This window comes from Ictalurus punctatus, chromosome 2 (genome assembly GCF_001660625.3).
Source record: "Ictalurus punctatus breed USDA103 chromosome 2, Coco_2.0, whole genome shotgun sequence".
Taxonomy (NCBI): Eukaryota; Metazoa; Chordata; class Actinopteri; order Siluriformes; family Ictaluridae; genus Ictalurus; species Ictalurus punctatus.
This window is the reverse complement of record NC_030417.2, coordinates 2,594,681-2,607,188: the sequence shown is the minus strand read 5'-3', so window position 1 is coordinate 2,607,188 and position 12,508 is coordinate 2,594,681. Positions and strand designations below refer to the sequence as shown.

The following is a 12,508-nucleotide window of genomic DNA, read 5'->3' as shown; positions in this document are numbered from 1 at the left end:
CAGGGTTAGTGCACCAGAATAAAGCTTATGATATGTTTTTAATATACATTTTTAAATGTCTGGCAACGAACAGGACAAAACTTATGCAAAGTAGTAAAGAGCACTATTTCATACACTTCAGTATTCAGTGTAGCGACAGCTCGGCTTCAGCACCCCAGTGTTTTGGACAGCCGGCGAGCGCGTGGCGGCGGGGGGAAGCCGCCGAAATACACACGGCTGGCGGCTGATGAGCAGCGCGTCTGCTCTCCACCATTCAGCAGACGAAGGAAGAGTATAAAAGGGCGATCCTCCTCTAGCAAAGGGAGAAAGGACTCTCCCGGTGCACTGATTAATGTGTGTTGTGTCTTTTGCAGAGCGCGCGACCAAAGGCTCCGCCCCTTGGCTGTATCCGGGACGAGGCTGAAGGACAGAACCCAACTCCAGCCTCTCGGAAGACCTCCAGCGCGGCACTTACCGCCCACGGACGACCCCGGCACACGAGCCCTCCCCCTAAAGACCATTCCTGCACGCACATACTATCACACACTGTAAATAAATTCATTTCATTTTATACTTAAACAGCCCCGTGTCTGTCTGTGCTCCGCCCACTGCTGGCTAAACTCGCTACAATATTTAGATTTAAAACATTGTCATTAAATGCAGGAGAAAAGAGTGTCCATTGCAAAGAACTGGACAAAACTTATGCAAAGTAGTAAAGAGCACTAAATCATGCACTTCAGTATTCAGTACACTTCAGTATTCTATACACTACAGTATTCCTTCTGTCACCCACACTGAATTATCACCAAATAAATAATTCATAAAATGCATGAATAAGCTAATCAGTTAAAACACATACACGTAAGAAACAATTAAGAATGGTTAAAAACAGTTTGACAGTGATTGAATGTAAACAAATTGAAGCATGGCTGTAAGGAATTGTGGTGACTAGTTGTTTTTTTCCCTTGGAACTGAACTGAACTTTACTGATCTTAACTGAATTTGAAGGTATAAGTGAAACTGAACTTGGACCGGATCTGATGTGTTACTTCACATTGTATTCTGTTTCATCATTTGGAACTGACATAAATGTTTTCTCACCTGTAAGGGAAGGAAAAAAAGAGTAAACTCAAGAAAAAAGGACAATAGAGAAAGAGAATATAGGCACACCCTATTAACCTAAAATAAAATACTTAGACCGGTCTAATCTAATAAAATAATCTAGGTAAACCAAATTGTTTGTGACCTAGGTGAAGGAAAGGGACTGAGGAAAAAAGGGTTAAAGTGGGTTCTACCTACCTTTTGCTACTTGCAGGACTATTCATTGGTTCTGATGTCTGTTAAATGTATTGCCTTTGTTGACCTTCAGTAAACTGACGCCTTTTGTATTTAAAGAACCTGGTCTCTGGTCTAATTTTTTCACCGTTACCCCACTCCATCCGAACCTAGAACTGGTCCAGTAGCTCAATAAAGTTGTATCAGAGCATACAAGTGCTACACTTACATATAACTCTTTCATACACTTCAGTAGAGTGTACACTTAAATGAACTGCAATACTTTATACACTTCTTTGTTCCATATACTTTCTCCATTCTGTATGCCTTAGTAGTCCTTACACTTCAGTACATGGTAAATATCTTTTTATTTGTTTCTTTGTTTGATAGTCATTCATTCGTTCCTTCATTCATTTACTTACTTACTTACTTACTTAATGGCGCCCCCTGGCGTTGATTTGTTCATATTGTTTAGTTTGCATTTAGATATCCCGTGGCGTGTACATGATATAATAAATACTGCATGCTGATATTTGCTCTATTAAATAAAAATAAAACTATATATATATATATATATATATATATATATATATATATATATATATATATATATATAATCATATACAGTATATTATCATATATTTGAGACCAGTTTGTTGACACAAACACATTGATACAGTAACACACACAGACTCAAGGGGGCGCTGATGAAATGATTTAACATAGAGATATAATTATTCTAATGTTTGTACATCAACAATAAGTGGGCAGCAAAAGTGGACTAACTGCGGGATAAAAGCGTTTGATGATGAGTGTGTTATCTCTTTTCAGTCTTAGTTATTCCTCTGAGATACTAATGAAAGGATGAAGTGTCATATTTATCAGTTTATGCTATAGATATATTTAATGACTTCCTACAAGTTGTAGTTACAAATGTGAACTGTTGAGATGGACAGATCCGATCTGAGCGAAAATCAGTATTTTGTAAAGAATCTTGTAATGTGAACGCAGCCTCAGTTAATCACTAAATCTTCTTTTATTATTAAAGACGGTTGTGTTTTTTATGCTTTCATCACCTTTGCGCTAGTCGTTTGTTCTCTGCTTGTTATACTGTTGTAGACCATTGTGTCTTTCTGGTGTTGTTTTTTTTCTCATGTTGCCTTCATCTGCTGTGATGCTGGAAGTCTTGAACTGAGGGATCAAATAAGTTCATTAGAATATTAGTATTTTAAGCCACGCCCACCCACAACTGTTCTACATGTCTGTCTTGTCTTTGTTGGTCTCTCTCTTTTCATCTCTGTCTGTCTGTCTCTGTCTGTATCACTCTCTCAGGTTTTGGGAGATGGACTGGACATCCGGCTTTGCAGAGGAAGATGGACTCCACAGATGAAGCTGATCAATGCTAGGAAAGTAGTTTACAATCATTTATGTGACACAGGTGTATTTATTCTGGCACATTTGGTGTAAAATAATGCTAAAATACACACAAAAAAGTGGTTTTCTGGAAATTTTATTTCATTTTAAAAGTAAAAAAGGAAAGCGCACCAGTGTTAGTCAGAATACATCAGTTCTGATCGCATTTACAATACAGGACCAAGAACATTACAATATTTTCTGAGGGGAAAAATACAATGTGCCTAGTTTTTAATGATGTAAATATTGTGAAAGTGAAGCAGGCTTCAAAAGCATGTGAGAATCAGGTATAAAACTCTAAATGATCTACTTTTAAATCTAAACCACACATATTCTATGATGTAGTTAAAATATTATTAGGCAGAAAATGAAAGCTGAACGTCTAAATGGTTGGAAAGGACAAATCGTGAATAAAAAATGAAGCTCCGGTATTTACAGAACTACTTATGCAGGTCTATTTATGAATAAATCTGTTTATTAATGTATTGATGGATCAGCTGATTGAGTTCTTCTCTACTGCAGACTCACTGCTCCATCTCCATCAGCTCTGCTGTAATGAACTCTATCAGGACCTGGAGAGTAAAATAAACAAGAAAAGCTACGTTCATGCAGATAAAATGGCGGGGAAGTGGAGGATAAATGTCCACATAATAGTAAGAGTACAAGAGCTTGAAAGTGTGTGTACCTTTCTTTCTGGTTCTGCAATAGACCACAGCCACGAAGATGTGCAGAAAGATCACAGTCACCAGGGCGAAGGGGACGAAGGGAAGACGCTCTGGAGAGACGTCATCAATATCAGTCAGAACATTACCTTAACGCTGTTTACATGTGTTACACTGAATTTTACACTTTTTAAAGGAGACAGTGACGGAAAGTGTAAAAGTTTGATAGAATGAGTGATAAGGGGTTTGTAGACGTGTCGTTTCCTGTGGACTTTCTTAGCAGAAGATACAATCCTCCCTATATCCAGTCTCCATCTATATTTACGTACAAATGCTTCCTGATATAAGATTCTTTTTCTCCCTCTACCTCTATTTCTTTATATTTCGTTCCTTAGATGCATACTGTAGTCAACTTCACAGATGGTTTATATACGTACAGAAGATCATTTTACCTTTTACTGTGAGGTGGATGTTTGTATCGCTAGTGTTTCTGATCTTACACCTGTACCATCCTCCATCCTCTACAGTCAGGTGTGATATGAGTAGAGAGAGATTTCCTGGAAGATGATCATTAAAGATCTGAACTCTGTCTGTGTAGCGATTTGTCTCGTCCTTTGGGAAGATTTCTTTGCGATCAGATCCTTTAAAATAGATCCATCTGAAAGTGTGTGGTTTGGCTTGTAGTTCAGAGCAGGAGCAGGGCAGAAGGACAGACTGTCCCACGTATCCAGTCACAGTCACTCTCTGATTATTCAGTGTGCAACCTGGAGAATGAACAAACATCAACATATTGCATTGCTGTTACATCATCAGATTAATCTGTCCTGAGATTATCACTGAAGTAGCATTGTGAATAAAAATGACTCATTTACCTTTAACAGTGAGTCTGAAGTCTCTGTATTCACTCCCTTTAAGACTACACCTGTAATCTCCTCCATCCTCTACAGTCAGGTGTGATATGAGCAGAGAGAAATTTCCTGAAGAGAGATCATTAACCAGCTGAAATCTGTCTTTGTACTGCTCTCTCTCAGGAGATATCTCTACCCAGTTATTTGTGTATTTCTTCCATGTGAGTGTCTCAGGTTTGGTGTGGAGGTCAGTGCAGGAGCAGGGCAGCAGTACTGAACCTCCTGTGTATGCAGTGATCTGTTTTGTGTCTCTGTTTCCTTCCAGTCTGCAGCCTGTAGAAACACACCAGTTAATGATCTGTTAATGAACAATTGACCATCTGCAGCAACTCTACAGAACTACAGACGACCTCCAACTCCACAACTCACTAACATCCTCATCTTATTAATGTCCACAACTCACTAACATCCTCATCTTATTAATGTCCACAACTCACTAACATCCTCATCTTATTAATGTCCACAACTCACTAACATCCTCATCTTATTAATGTCCACAACTCACTAACATCCTCATCTTATTAATGTCCACAACTCACTAACCTCGTCAGTAAGGATGTAACTGAAAATGAAAACGTGAACAGATAAAAAGCTCTAAATGATACAAATACAAAGTCAGTATCTGAGGTGCAGTATTCATCTACTCTTGTTTAGAAAGCTTGCCTGAAAGGTTTGTATAGTTCACAAATGATTGTAAACATATTTACAGTAAATTACTCTGGTAGACATTATTTACAGTTAGTTTTTTTGTTTTGTTTTGTTTTTTACAATATATCACTGTGCGCTTCCTGTAATATGTTGTAAATTTGAAAATAAAATCTAATCCACTACATTTCCTCGATGCTTTTATCTAAAGCGACTTATAAAATAGATGCAGGACACACCTGAGCAGTTGAAGGTTAACCGCAGCAGCTCGAGGGTACTCAAAGAGAATTTTTACTGCTCTAACTTCTGCCTAAAACATTAGATATCCCAGTGTGCATTGCGTTTTGTGGTATTTTACTGTAACCCAATGCTAATAAAACAGTATTTTGCTGTAAAATAAATGCTGTACATTTACACTTTAAGTTTATCCAGATACTGAAATGGATATTTTGAGAACTAAACCGATACAGATACACATACACATACACATACAGATACACATACAGATACACATACACATACACATACACATACACATACAGATACAGATACAGATACACATACAGATACAGATACACATACACATACACATACAGATACACATACACATACAGATACACATACAGATACACATACACATACAGATACACATACAGATACACATACAGATACACATACACATACAGATACACATACAGATACACATACACATACACATACAGATACACATACAGATACACATACACATACAGATACACATACACATACACATACAGATACACATACACATACACATACACATACAGATACACATACACATACAGATACACATACACATACACATACACATACAGATACACATACAGATACAGATACAGATACACATACACATACACATACAGATACACATACACATACACATACACATACACATACACATACACATACAGATACACATACACATACAGATAAACATACAGATACACATACAGATACACATACACATACACATACAGATACACATACAGATACACATACAGATACACATACACATACACATACACATACACATACAGATACACATACAGATACACATACACATACACATACACATACACATACACATACACATACAGATACACATACACATACAGATACACATACACATACACATACACATACACATACAGATACACATACACATACACATACACATACACATACAGATACACATACACATACACATACACATACAGATACAGATACACATACACATACACATACACATACACATACAGATACAGATACAGATACACATACACATACACATACACATACACATACACATACAGATACAGATACACATACACATACACATACACATACACATACACATACAGATACACATACACATACAGATACACATACAGATACACATACAGATACAGATACACATACACATACACATACACATACAGATACACATACACATACAGATACACATACACATACACATACAGATACAGATACAGATACAGATACACATACACATACACATACACATACAGATACACATACACATACAGATACACATACAGATACACATACACATACAGATACACATACAGATACAGATACACATACACATACACATACACATACAGATACACATACAGATACACATACACATACAGATACACATACAGATACAGATACACATACAGATACACATACAGATACACATACACATACACATACAGATACACATACACATACAGATACACATACAGATACACATACACATACACATACAGATACAGATACAGATACACATACACATACAGATACAGATACAGATACACATACACATACACATACACATACACATACAGATACACATACACATACACATACACATACAGATACACATACACATACAGATACAGATACACATACACATACACATACAGATACACATATAGATACACATACAGATACACATACACATACACATACAGATACACATACACATACAGATACACATACAGATACACATACACATACACATACAGATACACATACACATACAGATACACATACAGATACACATACAGATACACATACACATACAGATACACATACACATACACATACACATACAGATACACATACACATACACATACAGATACACATACACATACACATACAGATACACATACACATACAGATACACATACAGATACACATACACATACACATACAGATACACATACACATACACATACAGATACACATACACATACAGATACACATACAGATACAGATACAGATACACATACAGATACACATACACATACACATACACATACACATACAGATACACATACAGATACACATACACATACACATACACATACAGATACACATACAGATACACATACACATACAGATACAGATACACATACACATACACATACAGATACACATACAGATACACATACAGATACACATACACATACAGATACACATACACATACAGATACACATATAGATACACATACACATACACATACACATACAGATACACATACACATACAGATACACATACAGATACACATACACGTACAGATACACATACACATACAGATACACATACACATACACATACACATACAGATACACATACAGATACACATACACATACAGATACACATACACATACACATACAGATACACATATAGATACACATACACATACACATACACATACAGATACACATACACATACAGATACACATACACGTACAGATACACATACACATACAGATACACATACAGATACACATACAGATACACATACACATACAGATACACATACACATACACATACAGATACACATACACATACAGATACACATACAGATACAGATACACATACACATACACATACAGATACACATACACATACAGATACACATACAGATACACATACACATACACATACACATACAGATACACATACAGATACACATACACATACACATACACATACAGATACACATACAGATACACATACACATACACATACAGATACACATACAGATACACATACACATACAGATACACATACACATACACATACAGATACACATACACATACAGATACACATACACATACACATACACATACAGATACACATACACATACAGATACAGATACACATACAGATACACATACACATACAGATACAGATACACATACACATACACATACAGATACAGATACACATACAGATACACATACACATACACATACACATACACATACAGATACACATACAGATACACATACACATACACATACACATACACATACAGATACACATACACATACAGATACACATACACATACACATACACATACACATACACATACAGATACACATACACATACAGATACACATACACATACACATACAGATACACATACAGATACACATACAGATACAGATACACATATACATACACATACACATACAGATACACATACACATACAGATAGTGTCGTCATGTTACACCACAAGCCCACAGCTCAGTAATGACTGTAGAAAATCTTTAAAGCACTTTACATTTCCATATCATAAGTAAGATTACTACATGATGTTAAGCTTTAAAAGCTTTAACCGATAAACACTTACATATTTTATCATTTTTTAGATCACCGGTTGACATTGAATGACAACGTGTTGCAACCCCCCCGCCCTGCCCCCGCCCGTCCAATACCTCGCTAGCCCCCATTCCACAAAGAAAGACAGAGACAGAGAGAGAGAGAGAGAGAGAGAGAGAGAGAGATAGAGAGATAGAGACAGACAGACTCACCTTCAGTGATGTGGAGAAGAAGGAGAAGATAAAAACACAACAGCATTTTAATGACTAATGTAGACAACTCACTAACGTCCATAAGCAGAGACACACTGTGTGGAAATACTGGCTTACGTCCGCTCTTCAATGCCCTACACACACACACACACACACACACACACACACACACATACACACATACACACACACACACACACACACACACACACACACACACACACACACACATCACATGTAGTGAAGTAATAGTTTCCACTACTTTTTTCAGTTGCCACTTCCACTTTCATCTGTTTCAACACATGATTCAGCACATACACATGCAACTCTATCTATCTATCTATCTATCTATTCAAAATATCTATTTTTAGCAGCATCAAAACAAGTGAGTATTACTCACCTTCAGTGACATGAAGCTGTATAAGAAGGAGAAGAAAGCACACCTGCATTCTGACTGAGGACCCAAACACACACATTAATCCAAAGAGAGAATTAGAGCTAAACACACACTGACCAACTGCTGCACCGAGTCTGATCCTAATGCACACACACTATAGGTCACACACTGCAAGTATAGTAGGTTACCACATATACACCTTCACAGGAAGTGTTACCACAGGAAGTGCAAAATTATCACTATGTTGTAATAAGGCAGAAGAGTGAAATACAAAGAAGGCCAAAGCATGATGGTGTGGAGAAACACACAAATCCCAAATACTTGGCTTTTATTAAACAAGAGAGAAAAGACACTGATGAGACATTTAATAGATTTAATAATCAGGAAATAAAGAGAACAAGATATATCTATATCTCTCCACACATAACTGGAGTTGTTTTGTTTATTAGCTTTATTTCATCAAGCCGCAGGTGGACGAGGTATTAAATGCATGTGATGATGTCTCGGGACATTTCTCCTCCCAGCCAGTAGAGGTCACACTCACCGAAAAGGACTCTGAAGTTGTGAATCAGCAAATCTTTTAGCTCCACATGACCTCAGCCAAATAATAAACACATTTAAAACACATTTTTATTTAACAATGATGTATAACTGTTGAAACGATGAGGAGATATTTATGTAACTTTTATGGAAAGAGTATACAGGAAAGTCTTTAGGACAGAAGAGTTTACACTTTCTTGTTTAATCAGGTGTGTAGGATTGTCACTGCTATTATATGTGTGTATCTTCTGTTGATGTCCTTCTCTACTGCAGACTCACTGCTCCATCTCCATCAGCTCTGCTGTAATGAACTCTATCAGGACCTGGAGAGTAAAAGAAACAAGAAAAGCTACGTTCATGCAGATAAAATGGCGGGGAAGTGGAGGATAAACGTCCACATAGTAGTAAGAGTACAAGAGCTTGAAAGTGTGTGTTCCTTTCTTTCTGGTTCTGCAATAGACCACAGCCACGATGATGTGCAGAAAGATCACAGTCACCAGGGCGAAGGGGACGAAGGGAAGATGCTCTGGAGAGACGTCATCAATATCAGTCAGAACATTACCTTAACACTGTTTACATGTGTTACACTGAATTTTACACTTTTTAAAGGAGACAGTGACGGAAAGTGTAAACGTTTGATAGAATGAGTGATAAGGGGTTTGCAGACGCGTCGTTTCCGGTGGAATTTCTTAGCAGAAGATACAATCCTCCCTATATCCAGTCTTCACATAATTACACAAATTAACATTTATGTATAATGATGTAACACAGTAAGTGCATCTTAAATGATCAGAAGATAATGCAGTGTATTGATCATTACCTGTTTCAGAAGATGTTTCAGAGCGTGCGGTTGTGTTGTCATTGACCACTAGGGTTGGTTTTGTAGCTTTTGTTGTGACACGTACAGGAAGTGAAAGACAGATAAAGTTAGTGTGTGTTTCTTGCTGTGAGCTGATGTACTAATGTACTCACAAAGACTTTTCATTCCAGTGTGTATCAGTGGTGTGTGGTACCTGGTTCAGGATTAGGTGAAGTTGTTGTGATCACTGGTCTGGATGTTGAAGGTCTTGTTGGTGCGTCTGCAAGGAGAGGAAGGTTTAATAAGTTATAAATAAAGAGTGTGATGTGCAGTGAGTGAAGGCAGGACACAAGTGTGTAAACTCAGCGTGTTCTTTATTAAAGACAATCCAGGAATCGTAGTGAGAAGTGAAAGAGAGTCATTCCAAGAGAAAATGCGGGAATCAGATGTCAGTATTTCAACCCGAGGCACGACAAGCTGTTCTCGTGTAAGACAGCCAGCCGAGCAAAGCTTCCCTCAATGCTTTCAGCTGTACAACAACATTTGGTCTGTGACCTCACCTGAACATCAAAAGCGTGAGAAAGCGTCGGTTTATATGTTCATTGAGACTGCCGTATCTACATGCCTTTGCAAATCAGTCGCTTTTAAATGTTTTTGCAAAGCCCCAGAGCCAAAATTTAAAACACCAGGGTCAGTAAGAGTGAATGGATTAACTGGGGCAAAAATGAACTCAGCGGTTCAGAAATTCAAACACACACACATACGTTTGATAACATTTATCTACAACATTTATCTATTTATCTATATCTATATATGCGAAATCATTGAAATATGAGTGGAAAGTAAAACCTAACTGTATTTTTTCAGTTTCAGATCGTATTTTGAGGTATTAAGTTGGAATGTTTACTCCACATCATTTTATTATACATTAGTAGTCCACAAATTTATTAAAGATGTTACATTTCCTTAGATACACGCTGTAGTCAACTTCACATATAGTTTATATACAGAAGGTCATTTTACCTTTTACTTCGACTGAGACGTCTTTAAAGTCAGTGTTGCTGATCTTACACCTGTACCATCCTCCATCCTCTACAGTCAGGTGTGATATGAGTAGAGAGAGATTTACTGGAAGATGATCATTAAAGATCTGAACTCTGTCTGTGTAGCGATTTGTCTCGTCCTTTGGGAAGATTTCTTTGCGATCAGATCCTTTAAAATAGATCCATCTGAAAGTGTGTGGTTTGGCTTGTAGTTCAGAGCAGGAGCAGGGCAGAAGGACAGACTGTCCCACGTATCCAGTCACAGTCACTGTCTGACGATTCACTGTGCAACCTGGAGAATGAACAAACATCAACATATTGCATTGCTGTTACATCATCAGATTAATCTGTCCTGAGATTATCACTGAAGTAGCATTGTGAATAAAAATGACTCATTTACCTTTAACAGTGAGTCTGAGGTTTCTGAATACAGTATTGTTAAGACTACACCTGTAATCTCCATCATCCCCTACAGTCATGTGTGATATGAGCAGAGAGAGATTTCCTGAAGAGAGATCATTAACCAGCTGAAATCTGCCTTTGTACTGCTCTCTCTCAGGAGATATCTCTACCCAGTTATTTCCATCTGTGTATTTCTTCCATGTGTGTGTCTCAGGTTTGGTGTGGAGGTCAGTGCAGGAGCAGGGCAGCAGTACTGAACCTCCTGTGTATGCAGTGATCAGTTTTGTCTCTCCGTTTCCTTCCAGTCTGCAGCCTGTAGAAACACACCAGTTAATGATCTGTTAATGAGCAGTTCAATTGTACTTTATTCTAAAAGCTACAACATGGCTAGTCTGATTTTATCTTGTGTTACTCTGAGGCACTGAAACTCTGCATGTATTTTCCTCTGAACAGATAAACCCGCTTCTATTTTAGTGACACACCACCGAAGAGGACGACTGCTGGTGAAGGAAGTGACGGCGTGAACACACCACACGGGTAAGCAGTTTACCGACGTCATCCACA

General features: G+C 37.5%; 2 protein-coding genes across 5 annotated transcripts in view; both read right to left on the bottom strand.

The window, feature by feature from the left end:
• Positions 1-9,312, bottom strand: part of LOC108254838 (polymeric immunoglobulin receptor) — a 40,359-nt gene extending 31,047 nt beyond the window's left edge. Inside the window, exons 1-5 of one of the 3 annotated variants that reach the window (XM_053686356.1) lie at positions 8,764-9,031; positions 4,202-4,510; positions 3,782-4,093; positions 3,353-3,442; positions 2,764-3,239 (exon numbers count right to left, since the gene is read on the bottom strand). In XM_053686356.1, coding sequence (XP_053542331.1) covers positions 3,181-3,239; positions 3,353-3,442; positions 3,782-4,093; positions 4,202-4,510; positions 8,764-8,995 — 1,002 coding nt within the window. In that variant the 5' untranslated portion in view covers positions 8,996-9,031 and the 3' untranslated portion in view covers positions 2,764-3,180. Of the gene's footprint in view, positions 1-2,763; positions 3,240-3,352; positions 3,443-3,781; positions 4,094-4,201; positions 4,511-8,763; positions 9,032-9,163 lie in introns of those variants that run through there. The other 2 variants (XM_053686348.1, XM_053686349.1) reach the window with 2 other exon arrangements.
• The window catches only part of LOC108261367 (polymeric immunoglobulin receptor), a 38,023-nt gene that overhangs the window by 20,451 nt on the left and 5,064 nt on the right, over positions 1-12,508 (bottom strand). The window contains exons 2-4 of one of the 2 annotated variants that reach the window (XM_053686369.1): positions 11,943-12,257; positions 11,523-11,834; positions 10,714-10,779 (exon numbers count right to left, since the gene is read on the bottom strand). In XM_053686369.1, the coding sequence (XP_053542344.1) occupies positions 10,714-10,779; positions 11,523-11,834; positions 11,943-12,257 (693 nt within the window). The remainder of the gene's footprint in view (positions 1-10,713; positions 10,780-11,522; positions 11,835-11,942; positions 12,258-12,508) is intronic. The other variant, XM_053686371.1, reaches the window with a different exon arrangement.